The sequence below is a fragment of the Hippocampus zosterae genome, chromosome 4 (genome assembly GCF_025434085.1).
Source record: "Hippocampus zosterae strain Florida chromosome 4, ASM2543408v3, whole genome shotgun sequence".
Classification (NCBI taxonomy): domain Eukaryota; kingdom Metazoa; phylum Chordata; class Actinopteri; order Syngnathiformes; family Syngnathidae; genus Hippocampus; species Hippocampus zosterae.
In genome coordinates this window covers 24,588,534-24,606,818 of record NC_067454.1, presented here as the reverse complement: position 1 = coordinate 24,606,818, position 18,285 = coordinate 24,588,534, and the positions used below count along the sequence as shown (strand labels likewise).

General features: G+C 44.2%; 1 protein-coding gene across 3 annotated transcripts; it reads right to left on the bottom strand.

The window, feature by feature from the left end:
• Nucleotides 1-2,388: 2,388 nt before the first annotated feature.
• Nucleotides 2,389-14,485, bottom strand: bdnf (brain-derived neurotrophic factor). Of its 3 annotated transcripts, none has more exons than XM_052063336.1 (2): nt 13,918-14,485; nt 2,389-3,454 (listed from the first exon to the last, which is right to left on the bottom strand). In XM_052063336.1, the coding sequence occupies exon 2, from the start codon at nt 3,431-3,433 to the stop codon at nt 2,615-2,617; it is 819 nt and encodes a 272-aa protein (XP_051919296.1). In that variant the 5' UTR covers nt 3,434-3,454; nt 13,918-14,485; the 3' UTR covers nt 2,389-2,614. The 3 variants fall into 3 exon arrangements, with proteins under 3 accessions (XP_051919296.1, XP_051919295.1, XP_051919294.1); XM_052063335.1 differs by lacking the exon at nt 13,918-14,485 and adding an exon at nt 13,615-13,911; XM_052063334.1 differs by lacking the exon at nt 13,918-14,485 and adding an exon at nt 8,148-10,528.
• Between the last annotated feature and the right edge of the window lie 3,800 nt (nt 14,486-18,285).

Sequence of the window (18,285 nt, the reverse complement as noted above, 5' to 3'; positions counted from 1 at the left end):
TTGTTATCGACTTTCCCTGGCTTTGCACAAACTTCTCTTCTAGAAGTTGGGTGATTTCACCGTTTGTGGGAGTAGCAAGGTCAACGACAGACCTTTTTCAAGACACTTGCCAAGGATAGTGTAAATTGTTACTGTATGCAGTTTGTGTTGAGGAGTGTGGCAGCCCTAAGTGTTCCTATCACTTGTATTGGAGACACTGTGCACGTACAACTTTTAATGAGAGTATAAGGGTAAAGATTTTCATACTTCATACCCGAAATATGAAATTATTCTATATTGATAATTTACTAATTGTTTTTATTTCATTTTTCTCACGTGTTCTTGAGTGGTGGGGTAGCTCCCCAGCACCATTTTATATACTAATCATATAGGAGGGTATTGTGCTCAGTCCTCAAAATGGGAATGGCTCCCCCTTAAATTACCTGCTGGATTATAAGGGGTTTTTATTGTTTTTATCTGTCTTGGTCTGTTTGACTTACACGTGAACGATTTCTTCCCCACCTCACTATAATTAATCAGAAAACTATCTTGGTAAGTTTTGATGGATTCATTCATTTCATTTAAAAGCTGTGCTGAGCCTCTTGGTGCTTTTGTTCAAGGGATTATTGGACCACATCCTGTCTGTGGGAGGGAGATCTGACGCTTTCATGGCTTTAGCTGACAAATCTGTAGTGTCTCGCGGGGATTTGAATCATTAGAGTTTTGCATTGTACTGTATAGTGATTACATTCACTGATATCTCTTCACGGGTCACTTTGAACAGCTGTTAAATTGCTGTTGCAGCAATATAATTAAGAGAATGTCATTACGATGACTGTACCTGTTGTTGGAAATTAATGAAAACGATTGACAATCATGTCCATGAACTGGTCATCCCTTTTTGAGCGGCAGTGTGATTCCTTCCTCACATTTGGCGTCTGAAAGGAAATCGCCGTAAATTCTTACCGTGGAGAGAGGAGTAAACATCAGTTCTCTGGTCGTGGAGTTTTCTTCAGCGGCTTCCCAAATTTCAAAAGGCGAGTTCCACTCTTCTTCAGGAACTCACTTGAATTCAAACAGGTTTTGGTGAAGCAAATTGATGTCCGAGTGCGGCATTGAACACAAACAGATGACCGAACATAAATTGGGTCGTTTTTGCGTCATGTATAAGAATCCTTTTGTCTAACTTGTGAGCAATGTTAGTCGGTGAAAAGAGGTGAAAGAAAACAGTGTTTCATAAGCTGTTGAAGGGAATGAAGCCATGTCAACCTTTCACCCCAGAAAGCAGACAAGTCGGTTTCCCTCAGATATCTTTGTGATTGTACAGCTCAATGAATGCACCGACGACTGATCTTTTGTTGAAGACATCACGATGGGATTCACTCACATGAAACTGTTGGTTTTAATGAGCATAGATGTATGGGTGGGTGAAGCCTTCAAGTATGTGTCAAGAGCACCCAGAGCTTACTTCCACAAATCGAAAGTTGAAGGCGCAGACACTTTTTCTCGTGAAAGTGAGGATGACTGTATTTCTCTGATTGTGCGATTACGGTGTAGCTCGGGTGACAGAAACGACTGCGCCTGTGAAATCTTTGTGAAGGAGCGCGGCAGTGCTGTTTTGTATTTCACCCCTTTCCCTTTGTCAGATGGACTAAACCCCAAAGCTGCAAGCACCATTCTGATCCTGACCTGCTTCATCAGTACACTTGTGTGCGTCGCATTTGAAATACTGGACGCAAAGTACAATATAATAACCTTTGTTTGTCTGGTGATGTTTTGGTCAATTTACCGACTGATTGATGCGTTTAATGTGTTTCGAGATTTGTGCAAATAACTAAAAGTGGAGGGTTGAAACTTTATCAACATTGGTTTTGTTTTTCAGTTGCCTATAGTCATTTTTATTTCTTCAAATATTTCAGTTTAATATTGCAAACAACTTCACAACATACAAAATGAATAATATTAACCCAGAAACATATCTCTTATATATACTATATATATACTATATATATATATATATATATATAATCTTTTCTAATATATATCTTTCTCTGGTGGGAATAAAAAAATAAACAGCAAAGCTTTGACAACAGCACCTTGACATAGTATGTAATCCCAACATTATACCTTGAGAAGTTTAGAACAGTAAACAGATAAATTACTTGAGAGGAAAGTTGTTTTCCACCGAGTATGTAAACGGAAGGTTTTTTTTGGTCAGCCTCTTACCATTTTTTTGTAAGTGGAGAATTTCTCAATTCACAATTGAAGCAGCATGCAAGCTTTTGAAGATGGAATTGTCCTGTCATTCCTTGCCTGTTTTTTTTTCCACTTCATTTTGTAAATCTTGGCAACATAAACAAATCACAATGTCTTGAGGAATGTGATATAGTAATTTAAAGTGGGAGCAAATGACTGATCAGATTTTTTTTAATCGTTTACAAGGTCATGAATATGTTCAATAAATAGACTGTTATATCACTTTTACTGTATAAACTTCATCCTTTTTTTTTTTACATGCAGTCCATAAAATGTTCATTTGACGGAATAATTTACCCTGTTATGTATATATACAAATAGATATTTTCTCTGTATTCTCTTTTTTAAACTCTTCAATAAAATCTATACATTTTATACACTATCTCCCTCTTTTAATGGTCAGTGTGCATACACAGGAAGTGTCTATTCTTATAAACCGCCAGCCAATCTTCTTTTTGTTATCCATGGTGAGAGCTCGCACGTAGGACTGGGTTGTCCTGCATTGGGAGTTATAGTGCCGCTTGTCTATTCCTCTGCAGCCGTCCTTTGTGTACCCCATGGGGTTGCATTTGGTCTCGTAAAAGTATTGCTTCAGTTGCCCATTGGGGACAGGAACCTTTTCCATGACGGTAACCGTCTGCCCCGACATGTCGATTGCCGTCTTTTTATCCACCGCCGTCACCCATTGGCTAATACTGTCACAAACGCTGAGCTCTCCACGTCGCGAGGGGTCAGAGTGTCGTCGCACTCTCATGGACATATTAGCAGCATCCAGATAGTTTTTGTATTCCTCCAGGAGAAAGAGAAAGGGCGGCTCCAAAGGCACTTGGTTGCTGATCATAACCCGCGAGTCGTACATGTCGACATCCTTGCGTTCTGTGGCCACGGCTGAAGCCAGACCCCCGCCTCCCTGGCTCTGATCTGCCCCCTGTCCCATCTGTGCTGCCTCTGCCTCCCCATCCACTTCCAGCAGCTCCTCTATCACCTGCTCAAAGGTGTCTGTGAGCGAAGGCATCCCACGCTGGCCTGGCCCGCCACCGCTCTGTGGACTCCCCCGGCCTCTCGCGACTGTGGCGGCCGCGGCGGCGCCCAAGTAGCCTTCCGTCCGATGGCCCTGCATGCCTGGGGCGTCTCTCAGGGGCGCAGCTCTCATGCAACTGAAGTATGAAATAACCATAGTAAGGAACAGGATGGTCATCACTCTTCTAACCTGGTGGAACTGGAGGGAGAAAGAAAAAGAGGAGGGAAGGGGACACGCAGCTTGTTAGCGGAGAGCATTTGGAATGAAGTTAGCTCATCGTTGTGAGTCACAATGCAGCACGCGCAAGCCTCCCCAGATAATTGTAGGTTCATAAAATGTTTGGAATCGCACTGATATCGCCGTTGTTCTGTCAGTGGCTTCCTAATAATTCTAAACTGGGATCATCTTTTCATATGTGAGGCTTGGCTTGGATTTGTTTGGCAATAACTCACCAACGTGGGCTCAACATCACACAGCCCCGTTATTTCAAAGATAGCGAGTGACTGCAGATAAGCTCTTTGTGTGTTGTATTTGTACTTTAGAACCCTCTGAGGCAATCACCGGTGGAAGCGGGCTTTGTTTTACCTTTTAGCGAAAAATAGCACGTTCAACACCTGTTGCTTTGTTTGTGATCAGGATTACCCCAAAACTGCACGTGTGTGTTTCTGAAGGTGTGGTGTATTGGCAAGTCACAAACCCATTCAATTTAGTTGCAAATTCAGAGGCTGTCTGGCATCTTGTTTCAGGAACCACAAAGTAGTCTAGGAAGTAAAATCGGGCCCGACAAACAAAAATGATGGCATATTTGCAAGAGGATTTATTTTTCCTTGAAGATGTTTGACTCATGATGGAAGTGTTCCCCCGGCACCAGAAGCAAAAACAGGTATGGCCCCATCATCTTGTCATCCTTTGTGTAAGATGATGTGTGTTGCTAAGATGTAAAAAAAAAAATACCGGTAAATAAAATCGCTGGCTTTTGCATTGGAGTGTGGCATCACGACTACCCTGTTATTGTCAGGGCACACTCCCCATTCCCCACACACTTTTGTCAGCAGTTGAACCTGCTTACGCTCAACAAACACAATTGTTGAGTGTGTTTTGTGTCTAAACCAACACTACTGAACCAGGGATTATGTTTGTTGTGGACTAACGTCATATTAATGATCACGTGTTGATGTAAGAGAGTACGGCTTTGTTCCTTTTGCATGTTTGTTGATGGGCCAACCAACACGGACACACCGAAGACTCCGGAGCGATGCGTTTAGCCAACTCTAAAAAAAAAAATCTGATCATAAGTGAGGTGGCTGAGAGCAGGTGGATGACTCCAGAACTCTCCGGGCTGAACCCAGCAGGACATGAATGATTCAAAACTGCGTCATCTTCGCTACCCTGGAAGGTGCCAATCTTTACACTGACATGATTAAACCCTGCTAGGTGTCACTCCAACACTCTGCACATGCCAAATGATCTGAGTACAGAAAAATCCTGACACTTTTAATAAAGACAGAAACAACAGGGTATCCAGTAATTAGCATTCCAAATGAGCAAACCAACAACCACACTGACCCTTACTGTGAGTGCACTGTGCATGTCGCAACGTTACTGAGGAGAATGTAAAGAACAAGGACAAACACAGCCCGGCCTCCTCTCAGAGTGGACACAAGGACCTTTTTCGTCAAGAACGAGAAAACCCTGCCTTGAACGCATTTGTTTCTTTCTTAATTGGTGTCTGGGGCTGCAATTAAACAACATCGGTGACTGCCATAGAGATATCTGCTCTAGGAATAGATGTGCTGGGAGTCTCCCAGTCTATTCAGAATATCACATCCTTCTTCTTAATGAGCCACTCATTCCCCAAGCTCAGGGATGCGCTCGTCCACGATGGGTGTTTGCTCCAACGAGGATGTACAGGGAGGGACCGGTTTATGAAGAGATTGGGGTTATTTCTCTCCCGCCCCCTTTGCCAATTAAAACAACAATAAGGGCAAAGAATGGCATCAAGAGCAAATCCATACTGGTGAAATGTAATTATATGCTAAACCATACAGATTAACCCCTCTTTCTTGTTTGGATTCGTATCAGGAGCAGTACGTGGGCCTTCCCAGCACAGAAAATAATGTCGGTTTACGGGATGGATGCCAGTGACTGATGCTTTACGTGGAGGATGCATTTAGGCTGATATTATTATCAGCACTGCACACAAATGGTTCCACTTCCACATCAAGGAAATGAAGGAAGAGGGCTGATTACTGTTAGGCGTCAAACTTCATGCTGGAATTGGTGCGGACAAAGTGCTGCATCTTCCGTAACCGACCACAGGGGTAATATTGCAGCAGCAGGGGGGTGGAGAGAGTGGCAGCGTCATTTCGCAGCATAACAACCGCATATGACGTCTCTTCCAGGTCTCCACAGGGAAGGGAATGGAGAGGAGGAGGTTGCTGGGGGTAATGCCACTCAACAGCATGCAATTGCACGCAATTCCCCCCGGTATCCTCACACCGGGAACAACAAATGATTGTATTTATATCTCTGTGATTTCCTGTTTCCATCAGGACGATCAATATGGCTTATGTTCTCAATCAACATCCTGTTAAAATGCAATAAAGCCAATGAATCATTTAATTGCTGTGGGACTGGCTGAGAATTATACAAGCGGAAGGAAGATGTTACGTGCACTGCGGGATTTTCGCAGTTTTCTTTGTGTGTTAAACACGATGAACGCGAACAAGTCAAGCAAGGAAGGATCCAAATATTCGATCTCCTTATTTTGATTTTTGTTTGATGTACCTTGACTCGAGGATATTGATTAGTGTCCAGTCATCAAGTCTCAGGGATCACGCGCTACGAGAAGGCATCATTTCCTTCCATTCGCCCATCCCTCCATCCAGACAGATGACAGACAGAGTGGAGGGACACAAAGGCCTCAATAACCACTGCTCAAACATGCTTTTATCCGCGGTGACACACCTCGAGCATGAAGCACACAGAACAATACGAGCAGGTGAGCGGGTGGCCTTTTGGACGTCCTCACGCACCAAATGACCACCTGTTTGTCTCCTTTGAGGGCACGGCCTGTAAGGCTGCCATATGTAACTTAGTCTCACATTTATTCTTTGCGCCAGGTGGGGATTACGGCGCTAAATACCTCATATGACAGATGATGAAAAGTTTCTAAAGCACAAGAAAGGAGTAGCATTCCTTGTGATTATTAACCGGCCGCTAATGTGCCTTCAACATACTTTATGGCCTCATCTTGCCCCATCGGAAAACTTCACTATGAGGTATAAACATTGGATTGGACTGTGCGGCAACATTTGTTATCTGTCATGCCTTGCTTGTGTTTTGCACTCTGTTCAATTCCTCAACAACCTTGCCCAGTGGAAGTGTTTACCAAGCAGCATGTTTGGTCACGTCCAACGCACACGGCATTCAATGCAAAATGTTCAGCTATAATAACAGTGGAAACTAAACAGCACACATAGTATTGGATTTAGGACACCCCCTGTGTTCCATAATACAGCACAGTAAAAAGCAAATCAAGCTGTCAATAGTAATGGCTGACACACGTGGAAGGTTACTGCCTGAAGATCTGTTTTTAATCTGACACCATTTCACAGCATATTTAGCAATATACCGCATAAGCACCAACAGGGGATTACACCTGGCCTCAGAGCCAACTCTCATCCATTGCCACATTGAAGCCAAGCATTCAAACAGCTGCTGTCTGAGCTGTGCTCTCCAAAGCAATTGCTTCCCTCCCACACAACATGCAGCAAGGCGGCGTTGATTCAGAGCAATCGACGCCATCTTCGGCGAGGAAAAAAAGCGGTCATCTGCTAACCAATGTCAAACCTGCTTCCAAGTACATCCAAAGTGTTCGAAATCACCAGATCAGAAGGAGATTGCCGCAACAATTTTGAAATTAGGGCACTGCAGTTTACAACTTGGACACTAGATGGCGCCCGAGACCGTAAAATATTGGCATTTTAAACGTTTACTCCATCTCGCGCCTCTGCCAGAGATCGATAGATAGATAGATAGATAGATAGATAGATAGATAGATAGATAGATAGATAGATAGATAGATAGATAGATAGATAGATAGATAGATAGATAGATAGATAGATAGATAGATAGATAGATAGATAGATAGATAGATAGATAGATAGATAGATAGATAGATAGATAGATAGATAGATAGATAGATAGATAGATAGATAGATAGATAGATAGATAGATAGATAGATCCGTCAGTAATTTGAAGACACCCAATGCAAACACAACACCAAGAAGTGAACCAAAGTTGCCGGTGTAGCTTTGGTCTCGGGTTTCCCATAGTCTTAATGAGTGATGAGTCCATCAAAGCCCCCCCCCCCCAACACACCGTCCGAAACTTGTTTGTTATTGTCCTTTTTTACATGAATGAGTACAAACTAACTAGTTGGGGAAAAGGCTAACGTCTCTGATTCTCCTTTTAAAAAACTTGTACAGTACTTACAGTGCATAAGGTGTTCGAATGCGATTGTTTTTAAAAGAGAAGGGCGCAGAATTGTTACCACACAAGATGAATAACCAACCCAATGCATACAGTGATGAAACACGCGTCTTACTTTTGTGTTAGATGACACAAGTGGGCATTCCTTTGAAAACCCAATCAAACATACTAAATCCGGGTTTTTGTTTTAATTAATGAACGGCAGGATAAGATTAAACATACCCCCTCTGGGGCCGCGGCGCTGCCTGTCCACAGGATAACCAGACTTGATGGGGGCTATTTTAGACCCACAACACACAAGCTAACAACTTTTTAAATTCTATTGAATACATGTGCATATATGTGTGGAGCGGCAACATCCAAGAAAACTAGAAAGAAGTTGCGAGAGAAACATACCTTGTGCTGCCCAGTCGTAAAACAGACCATTCAACAGGACAGTGTCATCTGGGCTGCCCTGGCCAACTCCTTGAGTAATTTAGACTTTCGCGATACTTTTCCTCTCCGTGCCCTCCTGACAAGCTTCAGGATAACTCTTCAGGTTTGGAGCAAATACATTAAATTATTGATGGTGGAAATTGCATGGGTGAGGTCATGCACTCCCATGGCTGGACGGCTCCGGTGGAGATGGTGTGTGAAAGCCGAGTTGTCGCCTGCATGCCGCCGCCGCAGCAGCAGCAGCCGAGGAAGAGGAGGGGGGAGGTGGACGAGGAGGACGAGGAGGAGGAGTAGGAGAAGGAGGAGGAGCGAGCCGGTGTCGGGATGAAGACAAGACAAGAGAAGCTTGGAATGGGGAGCCGAGCCTGCGTGGAAGTCGACCAACTTTACTACACGATGATGACGCTGCAACATGTGACCAGCGGCTGGCTGGCTCACTGCTCGCCTCCGACTCGCGTTGAAACAGCCCCGAGGCGGGACTATTAGTGCGCCCTCACTGCGCATCTTGTCTTTTTTTTTTTTGTTCGCGCGCATTCCGTGCACACCACACCCACGCCATCATGTCTGACTCTGTATATATTTTCTATAGTTTATATAGAGCACGCACACGCGAATCCTCCTTTCTTCCGTTGTTTTACCCACCAAACATGGTGGCATATTTCTGAGAGCGTCGTGACCCAACGAAGGAGACGGTGTGATCATCAACGTATAGCCCGCGTTTATCCGTTTATTCATGAGCAACACGATCCGTCGTCATATTTGCGTGGGCATGGAAAAATATACGTTTTCGCCCCACCGCATCTTCAGTTAGAATCCGAATCAAAGATTAGGAATGTGCCACCAGGCACTGGAGGCTAATAAAAATGTGAACGACCAGCTCTGCTTTTTAAAAATTATTACATCTCCACAAGAACTGGACAGTACATCAACAAAGCCAGCTCACTTTTAGAATGTCTTGAGCAGGTCAAGCCTTTAAGTGGATGTTGAACATTTTCAAACTGATGGATAGTTCTAATGGGGAAACTGCATCTCATTATAGGCCGTGACTGGTCCGGTGCAAAGATTGATAGTGATTTGTTTGCTCTATGACCAGCATAATTCTTCCCTGCATTGGTTTGTGTGCAGGGGAGCTCCTATTTGGCATGCAGCAATATAGGAGTGGATGCTCAAACCTGCCTAATGAGTCAGCCCCACCTCCAATACATCAGAGGACGTGCAAAGACAGATATAGCCCTCCCAGGAGGCCCACAGGTGAGGGCAAACTCTGGATGACAAAGAGTTGCACCAGCAATCACTGAGGGACTTGACTCCAGCGAGGACAAAAAAAAAGCACAATGTTCCAAAGAAGTCATTCATAAATAAATCACTTGGCATCTCATTAGAAGCAAAAACAACAACACAGACTCTCATTTGTGCAAATGCAGCAAAACTAAAGGCGGTGTAGCAAGTGGAGTCTTTTGGCTTGCAAGTAGCGCCAGAGGCCTAAGGGACTAGTTTTCTGAATGAATTCAAAATAGCGCGTGATAAATGGACGCACCGCAGAGAGAGCTCCACGCTCAGAGGGATGTTTGAGGCCTGTGTTAAAGCAACCTGGAGTCCTTCTGAAAACCAAGCCACTATTTCATCCGCGCTGTGGTGTTCGATTTCTGCAGGTTTAAGATTTCTCAGGAACAATGACTTCAAACTGTCTGGGCCGTATGGATGAACATCTTTTGTTTTGGGGGCTAGGGGGGCAGGGGGTGTACATGGCTCAGGTTTTAATCGAGCCATGTTACAAACATGTGATTTGCATTTACACTTCTCTCTTGCTTAACGTCTTCCCTGTTCGCGCAGCACAGAGAAGAGACAGGCGCTTATGTTTCTGCTGCCAAATGGAGAGAGAGAGAGACAGTCAGTCTGCACTGCCGATGGCTTCCTTCAGTCAGCGGCCCGCCTGCTTGTGCGAGACCGGAACTGCGTAACATGCGGGTAACAAGGGGGAAATGACATTTGAGAAATTGGCATTTTCACTGGAGATAAAAGAAGGAGATGAGGGCTCTTGGATCCAAGTAGTACATCCCTCCTCTTGCCGAGCTGAGAAAACACTGTATAAGGTTAGATGACGTCAAACATTGAGGGTGGGCTGCGGACCGCTTGGGATGCCTTTTAAGCAAATAAACTCGGGTCCTTCAATAAAATGAGACATTCGGATGAGGAGGTAGTGCAATCTCTCCTGTGATGACAATACCTTGATTTTAATTATGAGCAAGAGGCAACAGTCATTTATACTACTGCACTTCCTTGTGTTTAATGACAGTGACTGCAGTTCACCCTGAAATCCATTAAAACTCTCTGTCGTTGCTGGCAGATGCCATCCCATTTCTGGCATATGCCCCCCCGCGCCCCCCCGTCCCGTCTCCCCCCCACTCCCACAAAATCCAATATCTACCTTTGCGTTCACTGCTAAATGGAAGTGCATCATCATTATGCCAAGAAATCAACTACAAAACATTCCAGTGTGGGCTCAATATATAAATATGGAATCATGCGGCATCTATATGCAAGCCTATATAATTGCAACTGTACAAACTCTGCCTCCGAGTTGCCTGGGTGTCTGTCGCCTACTCAGGAAAGAAACAGTGATATGAAAATATTGTATCAAGTTGAGAGAATTGATGTGGTGGGGAGACTTGACTACATGAGGTCGAGCACGCGCGCGTTGCATCGTGAATCATCCACATCCCAGTGTCCGACACGAATGCCTCTTAATCCGTGTGTTTTTTTCCACCTCAAATATAATTGTTAAAAAAAAACTTGGATTCGTGTTGAAGAACGACCGAATCCCAGCCTCCCCTTTGAAGTAACTTGTTTAAACAAGCCTGTTAATTGGATGAAAGTGATGGTGATGAAGGTGATGACGAAAAGCGGCAGCGGTGGCGGGGCGATGGAGCATTCTTTGCCATCACGATTAAGATGATTATTCCTTGCTCTAAATACTGTATATCGTGACATCCGCCTGCTGCTGTGTGGAGATGTACGCCAGCTATAGCCTAAAATAATCGACTGCCCATTTCATATTTATATGGTGTGCAGGAGAGAACCGACCGTTTTTTTAAATAATTAATGAATAAGTAATGGACCGGAAAGGACGCAATATGCGGTGGGAAAAAAGAGGGGGTGGGGAGCTGTTGTAATTATAAATATAACAAGATAAAAACAATTGATTTTTAGAAATCCGCTTAAAGCTCACCGATTGATCGAAATAAGACAAAGGCCAACAAGAAAAGGCAGAAGCCAGCTATATTTGAATTAAAACCAAAACGTTAACGATGCTTTTTCGTTCAATGAATAAAACCAAGCGAAACAATTTCATGTGATTTTTGACGCCCACTACAACTCTGCAGCAGGAGAGAGAGAGAGAAAGAGAGAGAGAGAGAGAGAGAGAGAGAGAGAGAGAGAACGAGAGGAGATTCTCAGTCAAGATAACGCGTGCGTCCGCGTGCACACGTAGACGCACGCCCGCACACACACGCGTGCAGCCCCATTTATGGACTGATCCGCTGACGTACATTGCAGAAAAGTGCTATAAAAAAACCTTCATACATACAAAGTGTGTCGTGCCACCCCACAGACCCCTCCTAACCCGCCTCCGCTCATCCCTCCTCCTCTACCCAACACGCCCACACCCACATCATAATCCCCCGTCTCAGTCGGGAGAAGAAAAAAAATCTTATTTATATTTATATACGTATTTATATATCCATATATATGTAAATGTGTCCAGCAAAGCACGCATTTTGCTTATAATTTTTCTTTCTAAAATTAAATCATAGACATACAAAAAAGATGCAAAACTTCTATTTTCCTAATCGAAAAAAATGTTTAAAACAATTTGTTGCCCTAAGTAATTGTAAAATCACCTCACAGCTCGGTGTAATCATTTTTATTTATTTTTTTCCCCGAAACGTGACTACTGTGACGTGACATTTATTAGGGTTGTATTATGAATGTTAGAACAATTTACATTTTTCTGCTCGTATAAAATACACATTCATAAACAGAATATGATCGGCGCATGTTGGACCGGCGAATAAAACGAGCGAGGACGCCTGCGGAAAAGTTCCGCCGTTCAAACACAATTATAGACAAACGTGAGGACAAATTCGTTTGCAGACTATTTATTGGAACACATACTGCGTAAAAGATGAGTGTTGATTAAAACACGAATGTGGGCGTCGGGGCTTTTCTCTCCTCGCAAATGCTACGTCTTGGATCAGAACATCTTAAATCTTTGACCAGAGGAGGAGTAGGAGGAGAAAAAAAGACGCGACAGAGAGGGGTGAAGTGAAGATGGGGAGTGCAAATTGACAATATCCAACGCTTTTTGGGTGATTTTCATGAGAGCATGAGGAATTTAAAAGTGACCATCGTATAAATCTGCCATCTCATATCAATTCCTTATTTTTGAAAGGGGGTGGGCTGTGAATCCGTGATACCGCGTCCACACAAGACGTTGTCTCTACATCACATCTGTGGGTGAAGTGCTGGGGCCACGCCCATATTGAACATCATTTCACAAGACACATTTTCTTTGCAATCGATTGAAAGAAGTTCCACGAGAAGACAACGTTCACGATTGATATATTTTTAGAATGTTATTCCTGTGCAGTCTGCGGTTGTGGCATGCACGCCACCCCCCAAAAAGCGAGGGGGGTAGTAGGGGGAGCAGGTGAAGCGAAAAGCACCTTATGAATGAAACCGTGGAGCGGTCGTAGTAAAAACACAAGTGATTTGATGGCGATGACGGGAGGGGTAGGGGGGCGAGGGGAAAGGAGGGGGTAAAGCGTAGGGCTATATTTGGACCGATAACAGAATCCACAGACGTCAAGACAAAACATGAATGTAGCAGCACAAGCATGGCTAAATAAGCACGTAGAAAAAAAGGAAAGATGGCAGCTTTTGTCTCCCGCAGATCTTATCACGACTACTGCATGATTGTTGTCCGCACATCCAAGGATCAGTCCTCCGGTTATGGATCCATGATGACTGGATCAATGCTGCATCTAAGTTCCCACATCGGGAGCATGATTAGGCATAATGCAACCATTACGCACATTGTGTTGCAGCAAGGCAAATTCGCAAACTCCAAAGCTTAAAAAAAAGAAAAGCCCGTTTGGAATACATTATCATGGAGAAGTCTCAGTAGAGACGTTTCACAAGACTGTACGCTTAGACGCGAGCCTTTTATTCTTCCTTGATGCATTCATTCTCGTTAGCTACAAAGCAGATATTTGATCAGCTGGAGTTATTTCGGTGACTAATGCCGGCAATGCAGGCGAATGTGCAAGGCTGCATGATGTGCTTAAAAAAGCCCAAGTTTCTTAGAGAAAAGCCCGCAAAGACGACAGCAACAAAAGAGTGATATGGAAACAATGGATTGGGCTCTTACCTTTACACGGGCTGACAACCACAATGTGCGTGGTTAGATCTCCGTGACCAACGCTTGCATGTCCCAAAGTTTAAACGCAATGTGGGGGGGCTTAAAGGTACTGACAATGTGCAGCGCAAAAAAAAGGGGAAAAAAAGAAAAAGGGAAAAAACACCAGACAGCCTACGTTTCAACTTTGACAAAGCTCCACAAAAAGCACATGCGCTTTTCTTTATCCCCCACTCACTCCTCGCTCTCGCGTCTGCATTTTTTCCCTTTTAAATCTTGTTTAAAAGACAACACGCTCCCTAAGAATAATCTTACCAAAAGTTGGAAAAAACAATCCCAGGTTTGGCAAAGGGGGGAAAGAGTGTTGGCGTCCGCCCTGTGCGCGTTTAGTCCATGGACGGCTCCGGTGTCTCTGTCCAATGTGCTGAAAGCATCACACAGCCTAGGGAACTACGGTATGAGGGGCCACGGAAATATCTGGATACTTTTGTTGAGTGCCCACTAAAAAAAAAAAAAAAAAAAAAAAGCCCTCTGCTGCTGCTGCCTTCGTCACGTGTATTTCCTCTCTCTTGCAAAACCAACCGTGTTAATATTTGAGCACATGTCGGCTGGACATTTCCTTCCAGATAGCGGCTTCTATGGATGAAAACAAAACAAAACCAAAAAAAACCCCCAAAAAGCCGGTCGTGTCGCCCTGTTTATCCGCCTTGAAAAGATAGCATACCTACTTAGCCCGAGCTCCAAGTGTCTCAGTTAAGTGGCACGTGTTGCTTTAAAAGAACATACATGCATGTATAATAAAGCCCCTCACTGGCAGCAAACACGACCCTCCTGGAAGTCTTCGTAGCGCACGCACACCCATCGTCATGTATCCCACGGTTGCCTTACCTGCCTCGCCGTAGCCCCAAAACGCCACACAATCTTTTTTTTTCCCCACAACAGCTTTGAGAACATGAGCCTTCAGCACACTACGGAGTCTCTCTTCAATGTGGCGACTTTGACAAGTAGAAAGCCATCCAAGCTGTGGCAAGCAATGCAGCTTTAAACAGCAAACACGACAAAAGCCGTGTTTTCCAAACGCTTACTTACCATTTTACCCCTCCTTACGCTGTCCTGGCGATAGAAGTGTCTTAATATCCACTCACTCCAACAGATGCTGGTAGGTAATGTGTCTTGTTTGAAGTCATCATATGAGAAGTTCTGCTGTGCTCAGTAGATCGCCCACCACTTCGCTGACTTATGAATCTAATAACCCTTCGCAATATCGCCGTGCTTAAACACTCTTAGGCAAAAAAAAAAAAAAAGAACCTTGGCGGCTCTACGGGAAAAGATATATAATCAACAAGACCGACTTGTCAGAGAAAAGCTTGCACATAGACGCAACACACTCTCCCGGACAACGCCATTATAGGGGCTCTTACGTGATTGAAATAAGCCACAGAAAGCAGGCAACTTTATGACAAGGGGGGCAGGGGGGGCTAGTTCCTGACTGGGGAGGCTCCTTGGCTGTCGAACGCAATTGAGCAGTAAGCTCAGACGTACCCAAACTCTTCGGACAAATCTTCGTATCGGCCTATTGCGCTTTCACAATTAACATCAACATTCCATTTGGAGCGCCCCTTTTGCTTCCCGCAGAACTTGTTGCTTGCTCAGAGCCAAATCATACTTACTCTCACACAGATCTGATCGAAATTTTCCCCAAACCCCTACAGAAGAGCTCTACTCAGAGACTTTGAAAGCCCGGCACGATAACTTTGGATGAAGATTACGGGGAAGTTCAAAGGCGAAATCTGTTTTGAGTCAAATTCCATCAGTTGCGGTGCCAACGCCGAGCTGTCTGATTGTTATGCAGTGACGAGGCGCCGCGCTTGCAAGCCATGCCCCGAATGTACTAAGCAACATGAGTAAGACGTGAGAATCGCCTGTGTCGATGCCAACATGCCAAACTTTATTAAAGTGTCTGTGTCATTCTTTTTTTTTTTTTTTTGGGTGGAGGTGGTGGGCGGGGGGGGGGGGGTAGCGTCGTTTGGGCACCCTATTCGCAGGAAATCACACTGCATGGGTGGTGCATAGCTATGTATACTGGAACCTGTAGGCGTCTGGAAGAGACAATAGCGGCAACGTGACAACTCATCGGACACTTGTGTCACAAACAAGAAAGCTGTGAATCAAAGCAGAATGTCATTCCCGAGCTTCGCTGCCTCGACAACGACCACACGAATGGAGGAAAGCATCATAAAATCATCATGTGGTTAAAATGGTCATGACAGTGCTCATCCTTTTCAACACTACTTTGGGGCAGCCAATCGATGAAAAAAAGTAAAAAATGATCGATTGTAGGATTGTTTCCCATCTGACGATTCAAATGTAAATATTTGGCATTCGACTAAAACTAAATTATGAGTGTGACACGGGGCACTGTTGTTATTTATTTATTTTCAACTTGTCCTCATTAGGGTTGCAGATGAGCTCAACAGAGAGACGGGCGACACCCTGGACAACATTCGCAGAGAGAACACAACACTTTATGACAACAAACAATTAAAAAAGTCACATCAATGCAGGTTTTAAAAAAAAAAACCCAAAAACCTTAATGCTTAAAATCTACCCCGTGCCCTTTTAGTTTGGCCATTTGATGAAAGTTTGAGTCGCGGCAAGCAACAAGTGCTGTACCTCATAATCTCCTATAGCTGGTTAAGCATATTGCTCATTTAAAGCTGATCCCTGACTCCAGCGTGCGCAATGTAAAGGCTATAAACATGCGAGCAACAGGTTATGAAAATAAGAGAGTGATGTAAAGAGGGGGAGCGGTAACACATCAACTCGCTGGGGACTGCACGCTGAGAATGAACAATTCACCTTGTTGGCTGCACATGATTTAATGATAAGGATGTATGTGTCCCATCATCTCCGGGCGCTCCCACCGCCACCATCACCCTCCCCCTCCTCCTCCTCCTCCTCCTCCTGTCAGTCCTCTCTGCCTCCTGACGTGGTAACTTGAATGGCTCCTACTTGTGATGTTGTTAACACTTCCTCTGCTCCACAGCTCCTCGCAGACTCGCTGCCTGACTCACGCTCGTCCCTTTTCTCACTAGCCGAGCCTTCGCCGCCGCTCTTCACCGCCATATATCTTAATACTTGGCCCGAGGTCACGGATTAAACACTCACGCACCCTGCCGACTGTTCCGTTGCTCTGCGGTCAGCCGAGATGCTCCCTCTTTCAACTTTGAAGAGCTCACGTGAAATATAATTTGCTGCTTACTGTATATAGTTGAAGCCAACAGGCAGTGCACTTGGATAGATAAGGAGATGAACATGTTCATTTTTGTACTCTTTAAAGAACTCTATTGTGGAGCAGATATTTCGACATAAACTCAAGTATTATCACTATTTAATAGGAGGATCATTTTACCACTTCACTGTTACGTAGGGATTTCACATTCTCGGTTTAAGATGTGATCTCATTCTATTTAATCCAATCTTTGGTGAGGCGCGCAGGCAGCCGACGACAATATGAGCTCTAAAAGCGATCCTAGTTCCGCCTTCCATGAATGATACGAAATTAATTGTCATAAAGGTATTTTTGAAGCCCCATATTAACACGGCAAGTCATCAAACTTCCCTGTTTACATTTGCTAATTGCTTTAGGACATCATCTGGTCTCCAGAATCATTATGAAAATATCAAGTGCAAGCCTAAAATTCGCTGTCAATCAGCACTTTCTTATGCTTCGCCACAATGACAACTTAAAGTCTCGGCTGCACATACAATGACTTCAAATGTTGGCCGCATCAGTATTGAGAACAAGTGCCCTTTGTCATGTGTCCTTATAGGGCCGCCTGTAACAAATGAAAATGATGCCGTCAGTCTGTGGATGGCTCGATCAAACTCATTTTCATCACATGCCACGTTGTAGTTATGGTTTCCCTTGGGAGGGGTGTTATAAGAAGGTATTTAATGAAGGATTATTCTTGCATTGCCTGTTACAAGTGAAAATAAATGCAATGTTTGGAACAGATTTTCTGCCAAATTGAAAAGAATTACGCAAGAAACATGCTGACACACTGTTCGCTTTGAAAATGATGCGGTGGGCCAGATCTGGCCGCCAGGCCTTTGGTTTGACACCTGCACTCTTAGGGTTTGATGTTTGGGACTAAAAAAGAGGAGGAAGAAACGAACAAATAATCTGATAAACAAACTACTCAAGCCTCTGGTAGAAAACAATTGTGAGGTGTTGATTGCTTTAAAAGTAGTTGGGCCCAAATCAAAGTGAAAGCCTGTTGCTAATGTGCTTCCCATTGCTGTAAAGCATCCAAAAAGGGGGGGAATTAATTACCAGGCTCGGGCAGTGACTCAGAGCTCAGGTCGTGTGGAAGTAATTCGGCCTGTAAATGATCGCCCTGCTGCCACCATACTTCAAGCTGGTGCCAAGTGCTGCATTTGTGCTAATTTGGCCGTTCTGTGTACAGTGTGACGGACAGTGTCAGGATGGATGGTTGTTTGGCCTGCCTCAGTGTCGCCACAGCTTGATACGGGACCAAAGGAGATGGTTTCTATGTGGATTTGCGGGGTGATCATCCAGCTTTCAACTAGCAGCTCAGCACCAAGGGAGCATGTAAACTGAACTGACCACCTTCGGAGGGAAATGTGGAGCTTTGGGTGTGATATACTATATTAGAGCTT